At 34.4% G+C, this 13,150-nt stretch overlaps 1 protein-coding gene across 9 annotated transcripts in view; it reads right to left on the minus strand.

Moving 5' to 3' along the window:
* CD55 (CD55 molecule (Cromer blood group)) overlaps positions 1-13,150 on the minus strand; it is a 45,683-nt gene that overhangs the window by 24,455 nt on the left and 8,078 nt on the right. For 4 of the 9 annotated variants that reach the window (XM_010365639.2, XM_030935942.1, XM_030935943.1 and 1 more), the window contains exons 6-9: positions 11,398-11,586; positions 6,162-6,290; positions 5,435-5,515; positions 3,409-3,429 (exon numbers count right to left, since the gene is read on the minus strand). In XM_010365639.2, the coding sequence (XP_010363941.1) occupies positions 3,409-3,429; positions 5,435-5,515; positions 6,162-6,290; positions 11,398-11,586 (420 nt within the window). Of the gene's footprint in view, positions 1-1,848; positions 1,981-2,326; positions 2,449-3,408; positions 3,430-5,434; positions 5,516-6,161; positions 6,291-11,397; positions 11,587-13,150 lie in introns of those variants that run through there. The other 5 variants (XM_030935941.1, XM_010365641.2, XM_030935940.1 and 2 more) reach the window with 3 other exon arrangements.

Genomic DNA, 13,150 nt, shown 5'->3' on the forward strand with positions numbered 1-13,150 from the left:
CATTACATAATTGACAAAGAGATCAATTCAACAAGAGGATATAACAGTTCTAAACATGTATGCACCCAATCCTGGAGCACCCAAACATATAAAGCAAATATCGTCCGATCTAAAGGGATAGACTCCAATAAAATAATTGTGAAGAACTTCAACATCCCACCATCAGCATTAGCTCATCTGGACAAATAATTAACAAAGAAACATTGAATTTAAATTGCACATTAGACCAAATGGACCTAACAGACACTAACAGAAGAGTTCACCCAATAGCCACAGAATTTTTTCAATGGCACATGAAACAATCTCCAGAATAGAACATATGTTAGGATACCAAACAAGTCTCAATAAATTTGAAAAAGTCAAAATCGTATCAAGTATCTTCTCAAACCATAATGGAATTAAACTAGAAAATAACAACAGGAACTTTGGAAACCATACAAATAAATGGAAATTAAACAGGCTTCTGAATGACCATTAGGTCAAGGGAGAAAGTAAGGATGAAATAAAAAAAATTTCTTGAAAAAATAGTAATGGAAACAGTGTAGCAAAACCTATCAGACACAGCAAAAGGAGTGCTAACAGGGACGTTTACAGCAACAAATGATTACATCAAAAAAGTAGAAAGATTTCAAATAAACAATCTAACAATGCATCTTAAGGAACTAAAGAAGGAAGAACAAACCAACCTCAAAATTAGCAGAAGGAAAGAAATAAGAAAAATCAGAGCAGAGCTAAACAAAATAGAGACTAAAAAACAATACAGTGAAAACTTGTTTTTTTGAGAAGATAAACAACACTGATAAACTACTTGCTGGACTAACCAAGAAAAAAAAGAGAGAAGCCCCAAATAAAATCAGAAATCAAAAAGAGACATTACAACTGATACCACAGAAATACAAAATATCAGAGACTATTATAAACAAGTATACATTGACAAACTGGAAAACCTAGAGGAAATGTTAAAATGACTATACCACCCAAAGCAATCTAAAGATTTAATACAACCCTATCAAGATACCAATGCCATTTTTCACAGAAATAGAAAAAAAAAAAAAGTCCTAAAATGATTGTGGAACCAAAAAAGAGTCCAAAGAGCTAACAAAACCCGAGCAAAAACAAAGCTGGCAGCATCACACTACCTGACTTCAAAATATAAGGTTATAGTAACCAAAAACAGCATGGTATTGGTATAAAAACAGGCACACAGAATAATGGAACAGAACAGAGAACCCAGAAATAAATCCACATATTTATAGCTAACTGATTTTTTACAAAGGTGCCAAGAACATACATTGGGAAAAGGATACCTTCTTCAATAAATAGTGCTGGGAAAATTGAATATCCAAATGCAGAAGAATGAAACTGGACCTCTGCTCTTTACCATGTTCAAAAATCAAATCAAAATGTATTAAAAACTTAAACATAAGATCCACAACTATAAAATTACTAGAAGAAAACATCAGGAAGACTCTAAAGGACATTAGGCGAAGGTTTAATGGCTAAGACCTCAAAAGCATAGACAATAAAAACAAAAACATAAATAGGACTATATTAAACTAAAAAGCTTGTGTACAGCAAAGGAAACAATCAACAGAGTGAAGAGACAACCTGTTGAATGGAAGAAAATATCTATAAACTATTCATCTGTAAAGGTACTATATCCAGAATATACAAGGAATTCAACTTACTAGCAAAAAAACAAATAATCACACTAAAAAGTAGGCAAAAGACATGAACAGACATTTCTCAAAAGACAACATACAAATGGCCAGCAGGTATATGAAAAACTGCTCATCACTAATCATCATGGAAATGCAAATCAAGACCATAAGAGATATCAGTTCTTACCCTCAGTTAGAATGACCATTTTTAGACAAAAAATAACAGATGCTGGTGAGGATGTGAAGAAAAGGAAATCTTATATACTGTTGGTGAGAATGTAAATTTGTACAGCCACTGTGGAATACAATATAGAGGTTCCTGAAAACATAAAAAATAGAACTATCTTATGATCTAGCAATTATACTACTATTTATCCAAAGAAAAATAAACCAACGTATCAAAAAGATAAGTGCATTCACATATTTATTGAAGCACTATCCACAACAGCAAAGATATGGAATCATCTTAAGTGTCCATCAATGTACAAATGGATAAAGAAAACGTGGGGCCAGGTGCAGTGGCTCACACTTATAATCGCAATGCTTTGGGAGGCCGGAAGAATCGCTTACGGCCAGGAGTTCGAAACCAGCCTGGGCAACATAGGGAAATCCTGTCTCTACAAAAAATAAATTTCAAAAACTTAGCCAGGTGTCGTGGCACACACCTGTAGTACCAGCTACTTGGGTGGCTGAAGTGGAAGGATCGCTTGAGCCCAGGAGTTCGAGACTGCAGTGAGCTATGATCACACCACCGCTTACCAGCCTGGGTGACAGGATGAGACCCTGTCTCAAAATAAATAAATTAAATAAATAAATAAATACAAATCTAGTATATATAGAATGAAATACATTCAGCCATAAAAAGAATAAAATCATGTCATTTGCAGCAACATGAATGGAACTAGAGGCCATATATTAAATGAAATGAGCCAAGCAAAAAAGACAAATATCACATGCTCTTACTCACATGTGAGACCTAAAAAAGTTCTCATGGAGGCAAAGAATAGAATGTTAGATACCAGAGGCTGGGAAAAGTGTGTGAGTAGGAGGGAGGATGAAGAGACTTTGGCCGATGGGTATAAGCATACAATTAGATAGAAAGTTTACGTTCTAATATTCAATAGCAGAGTAGGGTAAGCATAGTTAGCAGTAATGTGTAATATATTTTTAATAGTCACTAGAAGAAAGGACCTAAAATGTTTCCAACACACAAAAATAATACTCAAGGTGATGAATACCCCAAATACCAAATTGAGAATCACACAGTCCATGCATGTAACAAAATATCACATTTACCTCATAAATATATAAAACATTATGTTTCAATTAAAAAATTGTAACATAATCAGGGAAGTTTGGATACTGACTAAATATTTGCTGATATTAAGGAATTACCGGATTTTTTTAGGTATGCTACGTGGTTATGTTTTTATAAAGGTTACTTAGTGAAATGTTTATGAAGGAAATGATACGATGTCTGATATTATTTTCCAAATAATCTAGGGGATGTGGGGAACGTGGGTATCCATGAGTCGAAAATTGCTGAATCCAAGAGAGTATATGAGGATTCACTGTACTATTTTCCCTATTTGAGTGATGTTTAAAGTTTTCCATACTAAAAAGTTTTAAAATAAACTGTAGGATAATTTTTTTAAAAAACAAGAAGACAATATTATCTCCCAGGAATATGGATTGTATATCCCACAGTGAAAACAATTTCTTTTAACTGCCTGAGAGCCAAACTTACCAGATAGAAGATGGGTAGTACCTATAGATGAAGGGAAAAAAAAGGATTAAAAACAAAAATTTGTTAAAGTCATTGATTTGCTAGCAATTTCATATACTATCAATAAACTACACTACAAAACTCAAAAGCAATTCAAATTTCCATAATTAAAAATTTATAAAAACAATTACACATTAACTTAATCAAGTAGAATGTAAACATTACTGTTTATATCTGTTCAACAGAATCAACACTATAAATACAAATTATGATAAAGAATTATTGACCACCAAAACAAACGCCATTTAAATTTGGTTATAAGACTTGAGGGCAAGAAACATGTTTGAAAACGTAAACAGCAAATAATTGCTGATCCAATCCTACTATCAAGAAACTATAAGAAGACTAAGTCCCTATCAACAGACTATATCAAAACTCAAAACTACCATATCACCTTATTGTTTACATTTTTCAATGATTATGGATGAGACACTGCAAAAATAAATTTACTTTCAGATAAGCAAAATTATAACAATAAATAAGCTGCTCTCCTAAGTGAGGTGAACACATTGACTCAGAGTGCCATTTAGAACAAGCAACATTACTCAGCAGAAAAAGTGCAGGATTAAACTGTGCACTGTATATGAACTGTATGAATTAATCTCTAAGCCTCTAATTCCTCATCGATAAAATCAATCTAAAGATACTTTGCAAGGTTGTAGTACCGACAAGTGGCATCAAATAGAAGGTGAATGGAACATACCCCTACAGTATATACTCAGTAAGTGGTGGCTATAATTTTTTTTCAATTAAAAAGAGTTAAATATGGCATTTTATATTGGGTCCTGAAAGAGTAAATTAATTGTACCTAAGAGTAAAATTTGATCCCAAATATTGATATTATTATTGACTCATTAGGTTCAGTTTAAATTTGTTAAATTATCTTATACTTTTTACAGAAGAAAATATGTCAATAAAGTTGTATAACAAATTTATAAGTGACGCTTATTTCTCTTTGCCTTGCCCTATTAAAAACTGGACATACTCAACCTAGAAATTTTAGACCAAGAGATGTCATAAAATTGTAAAGAAGTAAAAAACCTCATAAAGAATTAAAATTAGTGAAGCAAATCTAAATTAATCAATGTAAGCCACAAAACCAATGCTGAGTGCTAAAAGGCAATGAAACATATACAGTTTCTGTAAATTATTTTAAAAATATGAAATATTATTATGTACTACTTATGGAAAGATACATGGAGCATAAGAATGAAAACAGACAGGAAGTAAGCACATCAGTTTCAGGGCAGTAATTGCCTTAGAGGGAGAAAAATGGGCTGGCGAAATGTATTAAGGGAACTTTAACAATAACATCTGTAACGTTTAAATTCTTAAAAATATCCAGGTGCTGGCAAAATAGGCTTTAAGGTAACAATTATGAAATACATAAAATCATTCTGAAAATATGGTCATAATGGGTAAAACTATACAGATAAAACACAATTACTTGGTGTCACTGAGAACCTATCGTTTATAGAGCTTGTAGTAATACGAATTATTTGAAAGGATCTCTGTATTTTCAATTACTTAGACGACACTATTGAGATGCTTTACCACATCTGCAACTCTAGGGAATCCGGAAAGATTCCTTAGCAAGCTTTGAGGGATGGGTCTCTATCAATGAGCCAGACCCAGGACTCAACCTTAAAGACAGTATTTATTTGGTTCTTTGAAGGGGTCTTGACGAATTCGTTGACTCCCTAAAACTACTACAGAAAACAGAATTTCTTTTTTTACCAATTTTAATTTAGCATTTTTTTTTATGGGGCCACAGTCTTTTTCTCTATTATTGTAAACGTTTCTTTTTTTAAAGATTTGCTCTAGTATAATCCAAGTCTGCTTCCAAATAAAGCAAAAAGTATTAGTATGAAAAAACCCTGGCTACAATAAATTAGAGACCATTTAATCCTGCAATCTTGGTCAAGTTCCTATTTCTACCATAGCACATTACATCCACACTCAGTAAACCTGAACAGTGTCAACTGACCTGAACTGGTTCCACTTCCTTTATCTGGGGTTGTTTCATGAAAATGCTTGGTTGTCCTGGAAGCAGGTGTACTCCGTGTTGCTGTAATATGAGCAGAAGGGAATCTTTGTGTACTCTTGAGACCACTAGTCATTGGGGAATGTACATTGGTGGACTTTCGTGTTGCTAGAAGACTGCGTAAATGCAACTTTTACTGTGGTGAATCTTTGGGCTGTTAGTGTGGCCTGTGTAGCAGAAGAATTTGTCATTGTGGGATTCTGAGCTGCAGGAGGGGTCTTTGTAGATAGGGTTTTTGATATGAAAGATGTCTGAGCTGCTGCTGGGGCTTTGGTGGCTGAATCATTTGCTCTGATGGGTTTCTGAAGAGTTGGTGGGGTTAATGTAGCTGAAACATTTACTGTGGTAGGTTTCTGAGGAGTTGGTGAAACATTTACAGTGGTGTTTTTTTGAGGTGTTGATGGGACTCCTGTAGCTGAAACATTTACTGTGGTATGTCTTTGAGGTGTTGATGAGACTCCTGCAGCTGCAACATTTACTGAGGTGTATTTTTGAAGTATTGATGAAACTCCTGCAGTTGGAACATTTATTGTGGTGGGTTTCTGAGGTGTTGGTGTGACTATTGTAGCTGGGACATTTACTGTGGTGGGTTTCTGAGGAGTTGGTGGGGTTCTTGTAGCTGAAACATTTTCTGTGGTGTGTTTTTGAAGAATTGATGGAGTTTCTGTACCTGGAGCATTTGGGGTGGTGGTTTGTGTCGTGGTGGTTTTCTGAGAAGTTGGTGAGACTTCTGTAGTTCGAACATTTACTGTGGTAGGTTTCTGAACTGTTGGTGGGGCCTTGGAAGCTACAGAGTTTGCTATGAAAGAAAAGGTTAAGAAACAAGTTAGCTGAATATTGCTGGCCATGTTAAGATTCTTAGTCATTGCTTGCTCTGTGGCTATCCTCTCTCTCTCCCACAAACACCTAGGTATGACTTTCAGGAAACCAAGTCTTATTGTGTATTTCTCAAGGAGCTGAAGTTCTAAGTCGCTCTTGCTTTGATATAAATCATACCTACGGGTGACTAAAGAAGACATATACCAAAGTATACTGAAGTGCTTAAGCTGCTTTTTGTGAAATAAATCAAAGTTAGAGTCACTAGTGATCTTATTCTGTGGCACATCTCTATTTTCTCTCCCAAATTATCTTCTGTGCTAATACTAAAGAACAACACGATGTTGTTCTAGAACAACTAAGCCAACAGAGACAATCACAGTCTTTTCTATCACTTAATCTTAACGAGCTTGAGAACTTGTTTTGTTTCACTTCTTAATTAAAGTGATACTTGAGTCTGAGTAAAAATAACTCCTTTTAATTCTCTTGTGCTGGTTACCAACTTTCCATACACTAGTTCCTCTTTAGATTTCAGACTAGGTAACAAGTCACATGAAACTTTTGTAAGAACATATTCTGAGAGGCATAAATCTAACAACAGAGCAACTTTTTGGGTCTTCAGAGCCCATCTGCCATTGGGTCACTTATACAAAGTTCCTGTTCGGCATTGGGTAGTGCCGAAGCCTGATTTTACCACGTACTAGTGACCTCTAGCAAGTCCCTAACCCTTCTAAGCTATAGTTTCCTCATCTGTAAAATGAGGATAAAAGCAGAACAGATTGAGTAATTATTATTGAATAAGGATTAAGGGAAATAATTGAGTAAGTTATTTCACAGTGTCTGTCCCTGAAGCAAAAGATTACATCATCCAGGATGACTGCTGTCAGCCCCATCACACACGGGATGCCCTAGGAACTCAGATGGTATCGGTCTTTTTTTCTGCCTCCTAACCTATCTCACAGGCTGCTATACGGGATAAATTGAGTAAAACGCCTAGCAAGTAACACAGCATTTAGCAGGCACTCAATGATAATCATTATTAAGATAAGTAAAGTTTTTTAATGAACTTTTCTTCTAAGACCCTCCTATATAAAAATTATTCTAAATTATTCTTTGTTCTATCAAGTTAGTTCTCAGTTTTGATCCAGAGAATGTATACACTACCTTAGAGTTTAAATTTCCTAGAAGTTAATTTTTTAGTTATTATCTTTTTGTTACTGACATCTAGTTTAATTCCACTGTGGCTAGAAAGTATGCTCTGAATAACTTCAATCTTTTGCAATGTATTGTAGTTTAGAGCCTAGCATAGGGTCAATTTTGGTAAATATCCCATGTGCACTTGAAAAAAAATACTTGTCATTGGTCCTATGTATCTCATATGTATATGTTTAATATCTCATATGTATATATGTTTAATTGTTGCTCAGCTCTTTAGTCTCACTGATTTTTGGTTGCTTGTCCTATTAGCTATTAAGATAGGTATGGAATTTTCCAACTATGAGTGTGTATTTGTCTATTTTTTCTGTCCATTTTTGCTACATATATATTGAAGCTATTTTATCAAGCACATATAGATTCCAGATTGTGATATATTACTGTTGAGTTGGCCTCCTTATCATTATGAACTGTTTCATCTTAAAATAGACATTGATATTAATATAACTGTGTCAGCTTATTTTGAAGGGTTAATGTTTGCATGGTATATTTTTCCATCCTTCCAACTATTCTGTGTTCTTTTGATTAAACTGTGTCTCTTGTAAATAGTAAAGAACTAGGTTTTTTAAAAATCTTTTTTAAGTCTGACGATCTTGGTCAAATTGCACTTAATGTAATTACTGACATACTTGGGTCTATATCAACGACCTTATTAGTTTTCTATTTCTCCCATCTATTCTGTGTTCCTTTCTGCTTCTCTCTCTCATTCTCTTTTGGATTAAATATCCATTATTATTCTTTTATTAGCTTGTGATTTATGTATTCTTCTGTCATTCATTTGTAGCAACCCTAGAGATCACAATATTTATTAGACTATAAGTCAGTTATGCGAACTATCACTTTTACCACCTTTCAGTACTGCTAGAACTGTGTAACCTTCACGTGAATTTACCTCTTTCTGCCTTTTGCATTGTTATTGTGCATTTGTATTCTATGTATAATTCAGACCCCACAGGACATTACATTCACTGTTTATAAACTCAGTATTCATTTATCCTTGTCAGTGTTCATTTCCTCTTGTATTTTCATGTTTTACCTGGGATTATTTTCATTCTACTTGAAGAATTTCCTTTAGTTTCTCATTCTGTCCATGTTTGGTCTGCTAGTGCAAAGTTTTCTTGGTTTTTGTCTGAATACATCTCTATTTTGCATTAGGTTTTGAATGTTGTATTAGTTGGGTATAGAATTCTAGGTGAACAGTAATTTTCTTACAGTATTTTAAAGATTTCTTCTTATTATCCTTTGGCCTGCATCATTTTTTTGCTGAGCGGTGATCAGTTTTACTGCTGGTTCTTTGAAGTTTTTTGTTTGTTTGTTTTTGCTTTTTCTCTTTGTGCATCAGTTTGGGTATTTTTAACTGATCTTTCAGTTCCTAATACTGTTTCCTGCTCTGTCTGAATAGCTAAACCTATCTATTGTGTTCTTAATTTCAGATATTTTCCAGTTGTAGAATATTCATTTTACTCCATTTTTACAGATTCCAGTTGAAGTTCTCTTTTATCATCTTAAACTTGTTCATCAGTTATTTTAAGTTCTTCATTTGCTAACTCAATTATCTGGATATTCTTTATTTGGTTTTGTTTTCTCTTGATTTGGTCATATTTTCTTGCTTCCTTCCATATCTAACAGTCTTTTGTTGTATGCCAAACATTGTATATAAAACATCTGGATGATACGATATGCCTTTCTGATAAGCAGACTGCATTGAGGTAATCATATCTTCAACCTATTAGGAATTGAGCTGGGTTTCAGTTTCGGTAAGACTCCATCTATTTCTGCTCTTGCCTCTGTTCCTTGGGAGGGGCCCTTTTGGGCTTCTGACTGAAAGCCTGGCAGATTTTTGTTGTTTCACCTTTGGAAGATGGCAGGAGATCCAGGTCTATCTTTCAGAGTTCTCCCAGCCATCTAATGTCCTTCCCTACACAGTTTCAAAATGAGCACAGATGTGCTAAGGGGGAGACCTATGGTATGCTAGATAAAAGCCTATTCCTCTGGTGGGTATATGCCATCCAAATACTATCAGGTTCTGAAAGATTTCATTTTGTACTTTAGAAGCTCTGGGTCAAGCTTCCCAGCCTCTCACATGCAGCCCCAAAATTAGCAAATGGCCTTTAGGAAAAACTGGTTCTGCATTTGAGGGCCTCAATTTCCAGTGTATTACCCTATCCCTCCATAACCATTAAAGCTTTGCTGATTTCTCTTTCCTGGAAGTGGTCTTTTGTCTGGGTCAAGGTGAATCCTTAGTCCAGGTGCAGACTCAGCAAATGTCCCTAGGGACAACTGGCTTACGTCAGAATGGGTTGCCTTCACCACCCGCCCCCAGGAATTTTAGTTCATTCAGACCTTGTTACTTCCACAGCTACATCTTATGCCTTAAAAAATATAAATTTTTGGTAATCTATTCAGATTTTATAGTTGTTTTAATGGAAGTATTAGCCTGCCATGACCTACTTGGGTACTTCCATATGGTTTTTAAGCTCTAAATAACTGATCATTTAATAAAATTGGAAAAATTAATATGAACTGGATCAAATGGCCAAATTAAAAAAGCACACACACTAAATTTACTTCATAACTAAATGAATTCAAATAATAAAAATTTTTACCATTTACATTGTCAAATCTCCCTAACAATCATTATCATTAAAGGTGCAAACACCGCAATGATGTAATATTAGTGGGAGATTAAATTGGTACAGTCTTTTAAAAAGCAACGTTACTAATGGGTATGAAAAATGTAATTCACATACCTTTGTTACAAATAATTATACTGCAAGGAATTTATTGTACAAATGTACTTGCATACATGTGCAGTGACAGATGTACAAGAATATTTATTATAGCATCATTTGTAATAATAGTTCATTAAAAAACAAACTAGAACAAGAAACCTAAATTGCCATCAATAAAGGACTGCTTAGATAAATGAATACCCACACCATTGGTATAATAAATAAAAAATGTTTGTATGTTTATTTATATTCTAGAATGAAACAAAAGAATTTGTAAAAATGGTTACCTCTCAGAGTAGGACTAGTGATAGAGAAGAGGCTTTCACTTCCCATTTTGTACTCATCTCCATGGCTTTAATATTATGTCATTATGTCTATGTATAATACTTATAATAAAAATATTTTTAACAAGGAATTTTTAAAATTCATACTAATAAAATTTCAATTTTAATTATAAAAGTAAATACTCAAATGGTTGAGTCATGTTGGTATTCACCACTACTTAAATGCCATCTATTGATACTAGGCAATGTTTAGTCCAGCTTCACTGATCTTCTAAATATTTCTTTTAAAATATATTTAAAGAGCAATTTTAAGGATTCTGAGAGTACCTTCTGGGTATAAAAAGACATTGAAAGAAAAAGTCTAGAAGGATGAAGGAGAATGGATAATAACAGAAATTCTGGAGGCAGAAAAGAATTGAATGTTAATTCAGGGAAGTCAACAGATGGCAAGAGTTTCTCAGTTGTTGCAACATGTATGGTCACTATCTAGAGCCTTCAATCTAAGATTCTCCCTCCAATAAACCACTTTATATCCTCTTTGTATAAACAAAGTACCTGTATTAACTTACTGAAAGCAACATGGTATAAAACAGCAAATTTAAGCAAATTCACCAAAAATATGAGGCCTATTTTATATATACACATCATAATGTGTGTGTATGTATGTGTGTGTGTGTGTGTATACAAGCCATAGACCTTTCTGAGAAGCTTTAGAAAAATTGTGTCCCACAGAAAAATACAAATATGTTTATGTAAACATTTTACATTTTTTTCTTAGGGGATTCATAGAATGTCTGCAACTCACATGTAGACCTAAGGGTAAGAATAAAGCAAAAATATAACTATCCAAAGTGATTACCTCTACATTCAGGTGGTGGGCCACTCCACTCTCCTTCATCGTCATTCACAGTACAATAAATAGAGTGCTCTCCAATCATGGTGAATCCTCTATTACATAAATACGTTATAGACTGTCTATATCCATAATGTTCACGTTCCCCTTGAATTATTCCATTGTCAATTTGTGGTGGTGCTGGACAATAAATTTCTTAAAAAACAATTCCAACATCTTTTAAATAAATAAAACTAGTAAAACATTTTTACAAATAAGACCAAAACATGTTAAAGATTATATTTTAAAGAAATCAAAATATCATTTTTCTAAATTCAGCATTATCAACAAGAGGTGCTTATAAATGCCTATTAAGTAATTGGTAGTATACTAGAGCTCTGAATGCAAATGGTGTAGAAGACAAATGCTAACCTTGAAACTAATTCATAAAAACAATAAGATTCAGAACATGTATGTAAAGGAAAAATTATAATAAGATTTATGCATATCAAAATGGTGCTAGGAAAAGTGAATGCTGCAGGAGTTTAGGGATGAAAGCAGTATAGTCAGAGAAGACTTGGGCAGGGAAATAGAACTTCAGTTTAAACGTAATATGTACCATGCTTTCGAGAGAGAACAGAGGAGAGAGCATTACTCTTCACTCTAAGAAGGAAATGATGGCAAATGCAAGGAGTTGAAAATTCAAGCAGCATGTTTAAGAACTAAGTACAGATCATTTCAGATAGAGCAGAGATCTTAAATGTCAGGATTACATTTTGACTTCTAGAGTAAACATTTTAGTACATATTGACTCACAGAGACTTCATTCAAAACAATCTTACTGAGCAGTTGAACTTATAAAATAAATACAAGCAGAGGTTTTTTTAGTTATAATGTAAAAAGGGACCACTCTCTGGCAATTGCCCTGAGAAAAAATTCAATGGTTCCACATACTCCAAAGGCATGATGTTGTTGTCTTTTTTTTTCTACGAATGGAAGGCAGCACACCAACATGGCATAAGTATACATATGTAACAAACCTGCACGTTATGCACATGTACCCTAGAACTTAAAGTATAATTAAAAAAAAAAAAAAAGAATGGAAGGCAATTTAATATGTGCGTATGTCAAATTATGTTACACCAAGCATACTTAAGAACACAGAAAATACTTAGCACATTTATCCATCACTCTTCAGTCTTGGATCAAAACAAGCAGCAAGAACAAGCTGTTCTGATTTACACTAACTTGGAGTATGCAGAGACACACATACCATTGGTTCAGTTCAAACATTTTCTAAGTGCCTAACACATGCCAGGCATTTTTCTATAACTGGAAGTGCAAAGCTGAACAAGATATAGTTCGTATGTCTTAAAAGCTAGCGGGGAAAAAAGATTCAGAAATGATTTCAATAAAAATTGCAAGGGTCATCACAGAAGTAGCCAGCCTGGGAATCTTCCTGATGGGCTAGAGAACTAACTCTTAGGAAAATATAGCTAAGTAAAGAAGGGGCAGCGGGGCATGGTGGTTCACGCCTGTAATCCCAGCACTTTGGGAGGCTGAGGTGGGCAGACTGCTTGAGCCCAGGAGTTCGAGACCAGCCTGGGCAACATGAGGAAGCCCTGTCTATGCAACAAATACACAAATTAGCTGGGCATGGTGGTGTGCACCTATAGTCCCAGATACAAGGGAGGCTGAGGTGGGAGGATCACTTGGGCCAAGGAGATTGAGGCTGCAGTAAGCTGTGATCACACCACTGCACTTCAGCCTGGGTAACAGA

Source organism: Rhinopithecus roxellana, chromosome 8 (genome assembly GCF_007565055.1).
Source record: "Rhinopithecus roxellana isolate Shanxi Qingling chromosome 8, ASM756505v1, whole genome shotgun sequence".
NCBI classification, from domain to species: Eukaryota; Metazoa; Chordata; class Mammalia; order Primates; family Cercopithecidae; genus Rhinopithecus; species Rhinopithecus roxellana.